At 43.6% G+C, this 13,901-nt stretch overlaps 1 protein-coding gene and 1 long non-coding RNA gene across 5 annotated transcripts in view; one reads left to right on the top strand and one right to left on the bottom strand.

Moving 5' to 3' along the window:
* Positions 1 to 870: 870 nt before the first annotated feature.
* The window catches only part of LOC121555179 (zinc finger E-box-binding homeobox 2), an 82,922-nt gene continuing 69,891 nt past the window's right edge, over positions 871 to 13,901 (top strand). For 3 of the 4 annotated variants that reach the window (XM_041869009.2, XM_041869008.2, XM_041869010.2), the window contains exon 1: positions 6,416 to 6,491. In XM_041869009.2, coding sequence (XP_041724943.1) covers positions 6,419 to 6,491 — 73 coding nt within the window. In that variant the 5' untranslated portion in view covers positions 6,416 to 6,418. Of the gene's footprint in view, positions 937 to 6,329; positions 6,492 to 13,901 lie in introns of those variants that run through there. The other variant, XM_041869007.2, reaches the window with a different exon arrangement.
* On the bottom strand, positions 2,622 to 6,336 carry LOC121555180. The gene is made up of 3 exons (XR_005997846.2): positions 4,843 to 6,336; positions 3,541 to 4,378; positions 2,622 to 3,141 (listed from the first exon to the last, which is right to left on the bottom strand). It is a non-coding gene; the product is annotated as an uncharacterized LOC121555180 (long non-coding RNA).

Here is a 13,901-nt window from a genome sequence, read left to right as displayed (position 1 = left end):
TCGGCCACGGCAAACGAGTGAGTAGGTGTGTTTAGCTCGTCCAGAAGCGAGGTGTCGGTGTCCGCAACCTGGCTGGCTTTCCCTTTATAATCTGTGATTGTCTAGAGTCCCTGCCACATGCATCTCGTGTCTGAGCCGTTGAATTGGGACTCCACTTTGTCCCTGTAATGACGTTTTGCCTCTTTGGTTGCCTTATGGAGGTCATAGCTGGTCTGTTTGTAGAGGGGAGGGGGTTTATGGGGGGAGGCAGGGAGGCAGGGAGGCGGGGAGGTGGGGGAGGCAGGGAGGGGGTTATAGGGGGTTATAGGGGGAGGGGGTTATGGGGGAAGGAGGGGAGGGGTTATAGGGAGGAGGGGAGTTATGGGGGAGGAGGGGGGATGTAGGGGAGGAGAGGAGGGGGAAGGAGGTTATGGGGAGGAGGGGAGGAGGGGGGTTGGGTTATGGGGAGGAGGGGAGGGGAAGAGGGGAGGGGGTTATGGAGAGGAGGCGAGGGGGGTTATGGGAGAGGAGGGGGAGGAGGGGGAGGGGAGAGGGGAGGGGGTTATGGAGAGGTGGCAAGGGGGGTTATGAGAGAGAAGGTGGGGGAGGGGTGTTATGGAGAGGAGGCGAGGAGGGAGGAGGGGAAGAGGGAGGAGGGGGAGGGTCAGTGGGATATTGAGTACATTATGTCCATATACAAAACAACACATAAGGATTCATTGTCCATAAACTTCAATGGTGAAAGTTGCATAGCAAACTGCAGCAGGCAAGGATATCAGACTAAATTCGTTTTTATGTTAATTTAAGTTGTTTGTTGTTGGATGCCAGTGGGCAACATTCTGATGCCAAACCACATCAGAGATAACTGCCCTGTGGGTGTTCAATGGGTTACTGGTATTTTGAGGTGACAAGTTCAAGCAATTTACATATAATCCACAAAACAGTGGAAAACATAAGGTGAGTAAATCTTGCTTTACAACATCATTCAACATAATCAAAGTGGGAGAAGTTTATTTGACTGAACAGAGGAGTTTGCAGCTAAGTGGTTACAGAGTATGTATCTTGTTTTTTCTAAATTTGTAATGACATTTTAACCTGAAAATACAATACACAGCAAGTCACCCTTGCTGTTTCATATCATCCTGTAATAATGAGAAATAATTAGTAGTCTCTGATGATGTTCAGTTGAATTAGTAGTCTCTGATGATGTTCAGTTGAATTAGTAGACATAGTCTCATGATGTTCAGTTGAATTAGTAGGCCTAGTCTCATGATGTTCAGTTGAATTAGTAGTCTCTAATGATGTTCAGTTGAATTAATAGGCCTAGTATCATGATGTTCAGTTGAATTAGTAGGCCTAGTCTCATGATGTTCAGTTGAATTAGTAGTCTCTGATGATGTTCAGTTGAATTAGTAGGCCTAGTCTCATGATGTTCAGTTGAATTAGTAGGCCTAGTCTCATGATGTTCAGTTGAATTAGTAGTCTCTGATGATGTTCAGTTGAATTAGTAGTCTCTGATGATGTTCAGTTGAATTAATAGGGCTATTCTCATGATGTTCGGTTGAATTAGTAGGCCTAGTCTCATGATGTTCAGTTGAATAAGAAGGCCTAGTCTCATGATATTCAGTTGAATTAGTAGGCCTAGTCTCATGATGTTCAGTTGAATTAGTAGGCCTAGTCTCATGATGTTCAGTTGAATTATTAGGCCTAGTCTCTAATGATGTTCAGTTCAATTAGCAGGCCTAGTCTCTGATGATGTTCAGTTGAATTAGTAGTCTCTGATGATGTTCAGTTGAATTAGTAGGTCTAGTCTCATGATGTTCAGTTGAATTAGTAGGTCTAGTCTCATGATGTTCAGTTGAATTAGTAGGTCTAGTCTCATGATGTTCAGTTGAATTAGTAGGTCTAGTCTCATGATGTTCAGTTGAATTAGTAGGTTTAGTCTCATGATGTTCAGTTGAATTAGTAGGCCTAGTCTCATGATGTTCAGTTGAATTAGTAGGCCTAGTCTCATGATGTTCAGTAGTCAACACGTTCCAGATCCCTATTTCACCTCGTAGCCCTTTCCTGCAGACAAATTACCTAGTGGCCTCATGGGTGGAATGCTAGTCATATTTTTAATAATTACATAATTAATAAACATTTTTATTTTATTTTACTGTTGAAAATCTGGTGTTTTTATGTCAAGCAGTTTGTTTATATTTCAGTCTTCTGTGATGTATATAAAGTGTAATATTGGGATGCAAATCAAAATGTAAAAAATGTCAGCTACAGTACATATCTGACATCATACAGGTGTCTTATTTTTTAAGACCATAACCATGTGTGTGATGTGTATACTTTTGTTTCAAAGCAGATTTGTTTAAGACTACCAAGAAACACTCTGTGTGATCCTGATTTAGCCCACTGCAGTAAAAAGTTATCTATTTGCCTCTAATCTACTGTGTGTGTGTGTGTGGTCAGGGCATGACAACCCTCTCCTCCGGTTTGTGAGGTGACTGACACTCTCACTTCCCTTTTTGTTGTCCCTAGAATTTAACAGGTGGTTTTACACACAGATATATAAGCCACACTAAATAAGCCACAGAAAGCAATTCAGCGTTATGCATCTCATATTATAAAATATAGTTTTTATTTTCTCCATTTGTTATTTTCTTCCCAAAAGCCATCTGCTAGCAGGGACAAAACATTGATCTTAAATGTACTTTTATACACACAACTTTTTCATAAAACTGCAAATACATTTTTTCAAAACAATTGTTTTAATCACATTGAGGTAAGTCTGGTTTCAAAAAATATATATTTTGAATCACATTGAGGTAAGTATGGTTTCAAAAAATATTTGTGGTTCATTTTCCAAATCAACCACGTTAGTTCCCATTGGGCAGAAACGTCAATTCAGCTTCTATTCCACATTGATCCAACGTAATTTCAGTGTGTGCCCAGTGGGTGGGAATATAATTTAGATCATGGGAGTATATGCCATTCTACATGATCAAAAGCTAATTGAGGATTTAGGCAATTATGGAACTATGATACATATACTTGATCAAACTCGGAGTCAGGACAACTGTTCATAAAACGCTGTTCTTCTAGAAGAGAGGAGAGGATGCCCCACTGACAGTAGATGTCTTCAAGCCCACTGCACTCTGGCATCGAAATCTAATTTCATGTCATTTTAAGAACAAACAGAGACACCAAAAAGAGGGAGTTACTAGAGGCACGACTGTTTGTTTGCACGTCTCCTCTGTGCACCTCTAGATTATTCCTATGATTATTTAACACGTATCCCTATCGTGGTTCATATTACAGGGCTTGTTTAGAGACACATTAGAGACTTTACTTTTAGCATCCATACAAGTATTGTGATATAGTGAGGCCTTGGAAAAAGTTGTCCCCAATTCCATATTAATAAATACATGAAAAGTACAATAGATACATGCTTATGACATTTGATAATAATAATAATAATAATAATAATAATAATAATAATAATAATAATAACAACTTTACAACGTTATTATTGTTAACTTAAAAAATAACTGTAGAGCTCAAAATTACCTGATAGCATCTTTATCCAGTTCTCATATTCCTGCTCTGGAATGAGCTCCAGTCTAATCCAATTGGCTATGAGTGGACGCATCATATTCCATTCATTGGTGAGCGTATCATCCATATAGAAAATACATAAACACAGAGAATACTTTAACAACCACAAACCATGGGTGTAACTCTCCGCTGCACATTATGTTACTGTACAAGTGATGATAAAAATTAAAACGAACTGTGCTAAACATTTAACACTATTACAAAAGCCACTCTACAGAAGGATATGCATATTTGCAGACTATAAATTACGCCTTCACCGTAGCGTGTATCGTTAATGCCAGTGAGAGCCCCGTTGAAAATATGCTGCATCTTCCCTCCTTCGTTTTTGTACAAAGATTACAGTGCGGAATGGCACAGCACAATTTGAATGAGAATATACACTCCCTCAGTCAAGATACAAAGGCAGAGATATCTGCTGTAGTGCCTCTGAATACTTGCCGGAAGGGAGCCGTATGCGTGCAGGTAAACTACCTGTGCGCTCCAATCAGGTACCTTGGCGCTCCTTTCATATGCCAGTTTGAAGAGTGGCTGTCACCGCATTATAAATACCTTCTCTCTCACTCCAGTACAGTGCTGTTTTATTTATTTTATGACGTCGCTATTGAAAATCTGATGTGTGGGTAATGCCTCTCACATTTGACTCAAAGCACAGCCTACAAATGATCATATACAATCTCATGGGAGACAACAACTTGATCACATTCTCCCTGTCCACAAGGACGCTCACACTTACTCCTCAATTATCCCTCTTCTTGAAGATAGGTGGCGTGTGTTAGGATGTCTCGCGCCTCTATATTGCAGGAAAAGAAAGAGAGCGAAAAAATGTCATTAGAAGAGGCGTAACCCGTCAGTGCGCGTTCCCAGGTCTGTTTCGTGAAGTGGCTGAAAGAGACCAGTCCTAACCTGCCCATCAGGAATAACGGTCCCTCATCATCATTTTCAAGGCTGATTATCAGTTATTTTATTTTGGATCCACGGCGCACCTCTTCATCATCTCTCTGTGACGTTCTGTCTTCTAACCAGCTGTTTAGGGGATCACACTGACACCGGTAGGTGTATTTTACCATATTGTTATTTTAACATCAGTTCCTGTCAATGAAACTTCAATATCTATGGGATTGAGGCAGATTTGCCATGCAGGTACCTCAGGTATCCGTGCGCCGTTGCGCAATTATCAAAGCTGGACAGCCTACCTGCGCAGGTGATAAAGGTGCGCGCTGCTGCAGTAGTGGATAGAGCGCTATGTAGGCCTACCTGCGTCAACTGTGGTCTGATGCTCTCCTATATTCCCTGTGTCCTTTCCGGGGAATCAAATTGTATTCGATGTTATTCGTTCCTATTCCTTTTGAGCTCTCTGATAAGAAACGGGCGTAGGCTATTCACGTTGGTTTGCCATCCATTGCATTTGTTCATTTTACGCATAGCCTTCTATTAGATAGATCAACATACACTGTTTTTTTTATCCACATTCCAAATTAGTGGACAGATCAATTTATGTGTAGCTGGGGTTTGGGTAGTGACCACTAACATCCGCACTGTTGTGTGTGTTGTAGGCTATGTGTGTGTTCACTGCTGGTGCAAATGCCAAAGCCTTGTGGGAAAAAAGCAATATGATGCGGTGGCAAACATTTCCAAATCTCTAAACTAGAAGACCCTCGTTTGGGCTGTGTTTCTGTCGTTCTATTTCAATTGGTTTTCCTCTAAAGTGTACAACATTAAGGTTTTCCATGTGGGGCAGTAACCTATTCCGTTTGTTGTCGTGTAAATGTTTATGAGGGTTTTTTGTGTTTGTTTTCTTCTGTTACGGTTCGCTACCCTTTTAATACAAACTCTACTGACACCACGTCCATACATTTGACACAACATTTGAATGGGGGCTGATGCTGCTTTTATTTTAATCAATCGGTTTGAATGGAAGATTAAATACATTTTAACATACATTTATTATAAAGGGGAAGTTAGTCTATTTCCTCACAGATTGCACAATTTTTCAATTTTTTTTTCTTGCTGAATGTGTTCAACATCCTTACATCACTTGTATAGTCTATCAAAGTTATTAGGTTTTTCACAGATACACTCATAAACACAGTTTGGAAAAAGTGAAACCAAACTCGAAATGACTGCGATAGCAGACATGATATGAGATTGAATTGAATCGAACACTTTGCTTAACTTGAATGAGGCGGATGAAAAAGGGATTTCAGATAGCAGGCTGTGGCCTATTACTATTTTTTATATAGATTAAAACGGAATCAATGTTTCTCGAGTGTTATACATTTGGTGATGACAGCTAAGTTGCCTAAGACTGACAGTAGGGACAGCCATAACAAACCTTAAATATCAAAGACATCAACAAGTCTCAGAAGTTGATGTATAAGTTCAATTAGAAACTTGCACAGAAACACCTTTTAATTTGAGTTTTCATACAATAATCGACATTAGTGGAAATGTATGCCTTGCTTTCTTTCAGTCATCCTTGTAAGCTATTGAATGTGTCTGCCTGTCCGTCCTCCTCGTCCTTCTGCTCCGTTCATTGACGATCTGCCCGATTAGGAGACACATCAAAAGACCAGGCGACGGCGAACGTTGATCAAACTCCCTCTCCTGGACTTTAACACATATGGAGTTTCATTGAAAACTTTAGAGTGAATTAAAACGTTTTATTTCGGGCCCCTGTGGTTGAACTTGATCCATACAGTCATCTTGTCCCAACATTTGTCGCCGTTTTGTTTGGTTATTAGATATCAACCGGAGCCTGCCTGTGCTGCTGACTGAAGGAGCTGAGTCCATGCGGACTGTAAACCATCTGACCTAGCCCATACTCTTATCAATGAAGCAGGAGATCATGGCGGAGGGTCCCCGGTGTAAGAGGCGAAAACAATCCAACCCACAGAGAAAGAACGGTAAGAACATGTTTTAAGTTCAATCAAATGACTGTTTGGGAACATTTGTATGTTTTGCCACCAGTCATTTGCGGGACCTCCCGCGTGCTGTCTCTTTTTACAGTTCAGTTATAGTTTATATTCGGCGCACTCATTGAGAATGGGGTGGCTGCGTAAAAGTACACTGCATTTTGTTGTAGTTTTGAACTTAATCACTATGAAAAGCATTTTCATGTTTATTTTGAATGAGATTATGAGCGTTAAAGTAAACTATCAAAGTCTCGAGCGGACCGTGTGAGAAAGCGATGTCAGAATGAGGCTCGAATGCGGTTCAGCAAGATAGTGCTACTATCTAGCAGGCAGGAAAACCGTTATTTGGGTAGGCCTATAGCGCTTCTCGTATGAACTGGATAAATGGGAAAAACCTGTGGATTATGTAGAAACTGAATTGCGTTGGTAACGTTTGTGTGATTATGAAGTGAATGTGCTTTATCTCACGTTTATTCAACACAGTTTCGTTGTCGTGTGTATTGTGTTGTGTTGTGGGTATTGTGTTGTGTTGTGCTATTATTGCCATTCATAAGTGACTTGGTGCCTTTAAAGACCTTTACCACGTCTTAGTTATTATAAATAGTCTGTCAAATCGGAGTTAAAGGTCTTAAAATGGCCATGATAATAGGACACAGTTTCTGAATGTGTCATTTGTTTGTTCTTATCCGGTGCTGCACAAAGGCTACAGCACTAAACACAACACAAGTCAAGCTCACAGACTGACCAAAAGTATCCCAGTGCATTTCGGATATTTCTGAAACGTTACTCGAGTTACGTGTTAAGCTGCAACGTTTATTTTCGTTCATAACGATTATGTTAAAGGGAAAGGAACATAGAAAAGAGGATCTAGAAAGTCCTGAGTTTTGTGTAGGAGTTGTGTTGGGAGTGACAGGGATTTTGCGAGGGGGCATCCCTTCTTTGACGCCTCAGCCATGTGTGTTATGCAAAGTTATATTTAATTCATGTCAATATTGAACTGACTTGTTTTCTCTTGTTACTTTAATATCCCATGGTATTACATGTTTGATGTAAAACTGTTACCATTGTAGCTTGTTTTATTTTTAGTTTGTTTTATAGGGGTATTGTAGTTAAACATGTCTTTTTGAAACAGTCTTTACATTTCAATTATATCGTTTTTTTTTTTATATCACACATTTTCAGTCACTTATTTTGTTTATTCGTCTTTATTCGTTCACTGATTCAGTGAACTCAATATGTTGATCAGGATCTTTACTGCTCTCAAGCACGTTTCTGATCAACAAAGGCAAACAATGAAGTATTGCATCTCTTTTTAACGGCACATTCGTCTTTGTAAAGACCAAGATGGGAAGTGAATTTTAGAATTGCAATGGTTTGTTTTAATTTGTTTTAAATGCAATGGTTTTGTGTTAATTTAAAAGACCATTCAGCCAATGTGGGCAAAAAGTAAGAGAAAAATAACGTTGACAATATTGTTTTGTCAGAGGTTTTAACGGAGGCCTACCACTACTGTTGCTTCTCGCAGATGTTCACTTTTATTATTGATAATTTTAATGTGGAAATGTGTGTTCCCATTCCCCATTTGGCACGGATTGCTTCTTCCTTGAGGGCGAATTTCATAGCCTAGGCCTATATATTAATATGCAATTAGTTATTTTTTGCTTGTATTTGCCTGAATATGCCTATAGGCAGATTGTCGATGCAACACATTAATGGTGGGGTTAAGGCAACAACAGAAAAACATGTGTGCCCTCAGTTTTGGCCTGGTGTAAATATGTGTTTTTCAGAATGGATATAGTAATTCAGACTGGAAGTCTACTACGAAATACCTTTGATTGTGAACTACAACTTTTGCGAGTCTGAAGATCCTTTTTGCCTGTGGACAACTTTCACTCCGGTGCCTTATTCCCATAGGGATATCTACTGTATAAGGCCTGGAGGATCTTGTTCTTTGACCATATGCATTTTATTATCGCAGAGAAACGCAGAACCAGAAGTGTTGATGTCTGTGTTTCTTTATTTTTCCATAATCCTCATATTCGAAATATGCGATTTATGAAATTAACTCTTTATAGGGTAGGTCTACAAACGGTCCGTATGGCCTGTTGCATACAGGCCTACAGTATGACAGTTTTTTGTGGATATGCCTATACTTCTCTTCTTGGGATGTTTGCCCTTCACCTCATCTTAACTCCGCGACTCCCTGGTCACAATCGGAGGTCACATTAGGCCCTGTGTAACTCGATACGCGCAGCCTGCACAACTTTGTTGCAGTTCGCAAGCCCCCCCCTCTGGTGCTATACGTCACATCCAGCTGTGAGGGCTCGTTCAGTTGTGTGAACGCTGCTGTCAAAAGCGCTCCATTAACCTCGCCAGCCAGTAAAGTTAAAATACAATTTCTTTCATTTATGTATTTTTATTTAATTTTTTTACAAAGTGTGTGAGGTTAAAACATAAATTAGACTATGATCAAATACCTAATAAACTGGACATGTTCGATTAAATCTGAAGAGTCTAGGCACCAGCAGTGTCTTCTGTTATTGTCTTGCAACCCTTATATAGTCAGTTATAGTTATAAGACATTAAATACATCGGTTCATCTCTGGGTTATCACAACATTCAAATGAAGGCATGGCTGTCATGGCCAGTATGCTAGTGGGTCCATTACTTTCTCAAGGCAATGGGTTTTCAATGGAAGTCTGTCTCATTACCCTGCTCCTATCGTCAGCAGTGAGCAGTGTCAGGGTGCCCGCTGTACCATTCATGCCACATTTCTCACAACTGTGCCATTGTCCTCGCTGCTGGAGACAGATACTGTACCTTCTCTAATGCTCTCTTGTTTGTGGTTGGGTTTTTACCGTACATTTTTCTCTCACGCTAATTTGGTGTCTGCCAGCTTATTATGGCTAATGGTATAATATCAGCACACTCAGATGTGTTCATGTGTGCGCACGCACGCACACAGACACCCACCTTCTGTCCTAGAGCTCTCTGGTACTGCTATGGTGGTCCTTCAGAACGCCTTTGGTATGATTACCACTCTTGCTCACATCAGTGCTAACCTGAATGCCTTTCATATCTGCTCCGCCATGTCTTATGCACCCCCTCCCTCCCTCCCTCCCTCCCTCCTCCTCCCTCCCTCCCTCCCTCCCTCCCTCCTCCCTCCCTCCTCCCTCCCTCCTCCCTCCCTCCTCCCTCCCTCCCTCCCTCCCTCCCTCCCTCCTCCTCCCTCCCTCCCTCTTCCCCACACCCCCTCAGTAAACACCCCAGAGGGCAGAACAAATAAAGGGAGATCCTCTCCTCTCCTCTCCTCTCCTCTCCTCTCCTCTCCTCTCCTCCTCTCCTCTCCTCTCCTCTCCCTCCTCTCCTCTCCTCTCCTCTCCTCTCCTCTCCTCTCCTCTCCTCTCCTCTCCTCCTCCTCCCTCTCCTCTCCTCTCCTCTCCTCTCCTCTCCTCTCCTCTCCTCTCCTCTCCTCTCCTCTCTCTCCTCGCCTCTTCTCTCCTCTCCCTCTCCTCTCCTCTCCTCTCCTCTCCTCTCCTCTCCTCTCCTCTCCTCTCCTCTCCTCTCCTCTCCTCTCCTCTCCCTTCCTCTCCTCCTCTCCTCATTCTTAATCACAATTCAGGCCATTCACCGCCGCCAGGCCGCTCTTGCATTCAGCATCCCAAAGCCTGAGATGAAAAGAGCTCAGAAAAATGGAAAGCAGACTGAGAGAGAGTGAGTGAGTGAGAGTGAGTGAGAGGGGGAATGAAAAATAGCGATTATGGAAAAGAGGGACAGAAGGTGGGTAGTGACTGAGCGACATAACTTAGGTGTCTCTGGCTGTTTGTCAGGCCTCCCCTGGTTACATGCCCTATATAGCCTCCCTCTCACTCCGCCCAAGGGCTGGGCACTATTGATGGACATATAAGGTTATGGGATGCCATTCTTGGACTATTCACAGCTGAATAATAGGAGAGACAGAGAGAGAGAGAGGGATGAGTGGTGTAGGGAGACAGAGAAAGAGGGATGAGGGGTGTAGGGAGACAGAGAGAGAGAGGTGAGTGGTGTAGGGAGACAGAGAGAGAGAGAGATGAGTGGTGTAGGGAGACAGAGAGAGAGAGGTGAGTGGTGTAGGGAGACAGAGAGAGAGAGGTGAATGGTGTAGGAAGACAGAGAGAGAGAGGGATGAGTGGTGTAGGGAGACAGAGAGAGAGAGGGATGAGTGGTGTAGGGAGACAGAGAGAGAGGTGAGTGGTGTAGGGAGACAGAAAGAGAGAGGGATGAGTGGTGTAGGGAGACAGAGAGAGAGAGGTGAATGGTGTAGGGAGAGAGAGAGAGGGATGAGTGGTGTAGGGAGACAGAGAGGGAGAGGGATTGTGGTGTAGGGAGACAGAGAGAGAGGTGAGTGGTGTAGGGAGACAGAGAGAGAGAGGGATGAGTGGTGTAGGGAGACAGAGAGAGAGAGGGATGAGTGGTGTAGGGAGACAGAGAGAGAGAGACAGGGATGAGTGGTGTAGGGAGACAGAGAGAGAGGGATGAGTGGTGTAGGGAGACAGAGAGAGAGAGGGATGAGTGGTGTAGGGAGACAGAGAGAGAGAGGGATGAGTGGTGTAGGGAGACAGAGCGAGAGAGGTGAGTGGTGTAGGGAGACAGAGAGAGAGAGGTGAATGGTGTAGGGAGACAGAGAAAGAGAGGGATGAGTGGTGTAGGGAGACAGAGAGAGAGAGGGATGAGTGGTGTAGGGAGACAGAGAGAGAGGGATGAGTGGTGTAGGGAGACAGAGAGAGAGAGGTGAATGGTGTAGGGAGACAGAGAGAGAGGTGAATGGTGTAGGGAGACAGAGAGAGAGAGGGATGAGTGGTGTAGGGAGACAGAGAGAGAGAGGGATGAGTGGTGTAGGGAGACAGAGAGAGAGGGATGAGTGGTGTAGGGAGACAGAGAGAGAGGGATGAGTGGTGTAGGGAGACAGAGAGAGAGGTGAGTGGTGTAGGGAGTCAGAGAGAGAGAGGTGAGTGGTGTAGGGAGACAGAGAGAGAGGGATGAGTGGTGTAGGGAGACAGAGATAGAGGTGAGTGGTGTAGGGAGACAGAGAGAGAGAGGTGAGTGGTGTAGGGAGACAGAGAGAGAGAGGGATGAGTGGTGTAGGGAGACAGAGAGAGAGAGAGGATGAGAGAGGGAAAGGGAGAGAGAGAGGATAGAGAGAGAGAAAGGGAAAGAGAGAAAGGAGAGAGAGAGGGAGAGGTGAGGGGTGTGGATAAACAGAGCAGGATTGGGAGGGCGAGGGAGGGAGGGAACGCAACAGATTGTTTAATGGCTCTAAAATAAATCTTGCGAGTGCCTGAGACTTTTCAGATTCCATTTTAATCAGCGTGACAGAGTTGTGGGCAGGTGTGATTAGTTTTTGTTTTCCCTTCTGGATTGGATGTGCTAGTCACATCGTGTGTTGTATAACATTAGACACTCCGCCCATCCATCCCTCACCCCCTCACAACAAACTACCTTCATAACGTTTGTTATGCCTATGTCTGTTCATTTAAAATATAGGGCATGCAATTTGAGCTTCCGTAAAGCCCAAGACAGAGGCAAAACACTTGTCTTGCAGTGCTGTCCAGAGAGACAGCCGTCATTGTGGTAGGCCCCTCCTCTTTTGTCCTGCTGCTTCATAGGTCAGGAATCACGCATCCACAGAGGCAGACAGAAAGAAAGAGGGAGAGAGAAAGGGGAAGAGAGAGCGAAAGAGAGAGAGAGAGGGAGAAAGGGGAAGAGAGAGAGAGAGAGAGAGAGGAGAGAGAGGAGAGAGAGAGAGAGAGAGAGAGAGAGAGAGAGAGGGGGAGAGAGGGAAGAGAGAGAGAGAGAGAGAGAGAGAGAGAGAGAGAGAGAGAGAGAGAGAGAGAGAGAGAGAGAGAGAGAGAGAGAGAGAGAGAGAGAAAAAAGGGGAAGAGAGAGAGAGAGAGAGAGAGAGAGAAAGAGAGAGAGGGAGAAAAGGGAAGAGAGAGCGAGAGAGAGAGAGAGAATGGGGTAGGATGCTAGAACTTTAAAATGCACCATGTGATATGAATTCCTAATTTCTCTGCCCCCCCAGAACTATTTTTGTTAAGAAAATGAGGTTATCTTCATTCACCTTCATTCAACCCCCCCCCTTCCTTCCTTTGCCAGCCCAAGCTGTACGGGATTTAGGCAGATTTACTTCACAGAACACCTTTGGACATTGGGGAGGAAACAGGCGTGCTTTGGAAAGAAGGAGGGCTTTGTTCAGAGAGGTACAGGATAGATAATACTTCACCAGGCAGCCAGTCAGAGGCAGGTGTATTATATTAACCAGTGTACCGGTGGCTCGGGGAGGGAGCCATGTTAAGTTTCTATGCAGCCACAGCCCCTTCCTCACTTCTTATACAGGGACAGATGGGCTGGCTGGCTTCATGCTCAAACCTCTTTCTCTGACTTCAGTTGGCCCCAATGACTCCTGACTCATACATATGTAGCTACACACTCACAAACAATAACATATACTCTCACGTTTAAACATTCACACAGGGCAAATAACCAAAGTCAAGGTGCTAAGCATGGATGTACAGTTTTATACTTTTGTCCTTTATGAGGAGAGCTATGGAATTATTGAGTAGTGGGTTTTTACCCTAAGTCCTTCTTCACTAAGCCACAACAAAACTACACTTCCCCACCCCTCTCATTGTGTAGCCTGCCTGCCTGCCTGACTGCCATGCCCACCCACCCACCCACCCACCCCCACTCACTCATTCACTCACTCAATCACTCACGCACTCACCCTGTTATTTAATGCGCTTCATGAGATGCCTGGGCCCTGCCTGCCTTCTTGCAAATGCCAAGATGTCTAACTGTACAAACAAAGCTCATCACTGTGTCAGAAGCACAGAAGTCTTCAGAAAAGAGAGCCCGCTTCGACAGCTTCAGAACACCTACGCCTCCCTAACGCTGCTGACTGGAATGGTGGCGGTATAGAGAGTATTGCTTGCGGCAGTTTGTACTATAGGGCTGCACTGCACTGACCAACGCTGTTGGAAACAAAAGGCTGCTTCAGAGTCACATTCTGCTGGTTGCTTGTGTGCCTGGCTGTGTATGTGAAATTCAAGGTGACTGACATGAGTTATTGTATTTTTTTCCCTCTCCGTAACCATGTGCACATTTTCTTCATGAGTGAATACAGAGTACCCCCCGTGACATTTTGTGGGGCCACATCGCCTTTAGCCTAAACAGCTAGGATTTACCAAGGTCGGTAATGAGGTATGTCACTGCAGGCTACCGAAACAACAGCCCCAGTGATAATGAATGGGAATAAGGTTCAGTGCAACTATCAGTGGTGGTGGGGGGGTCAAAACAGGGCTCCGTATGACAACCTTATGACAACCTTATGACAACCAAAATGATTCAGTTATTTTAAATTGA

This window comes from Coregonus clupeaformis, chromosome 40 (genome assembly GCF_020615455.1).
Source record: "Coregonus clupeaformis isolate EN_2021a chromosome 40, ASM2061545v1, whole genome shotgun sequence".
In the NCBI taxonomy this organism is placed as follows: Eukaryota; Metazoa; Chordata; class Actinopteri; order Salmoniformes; family Salmonidae; genus Coregonus; species Coregonus clupeaformis.
This window is presented reverse-complemented; position numbering and strand designations above follow the sequence as displayed.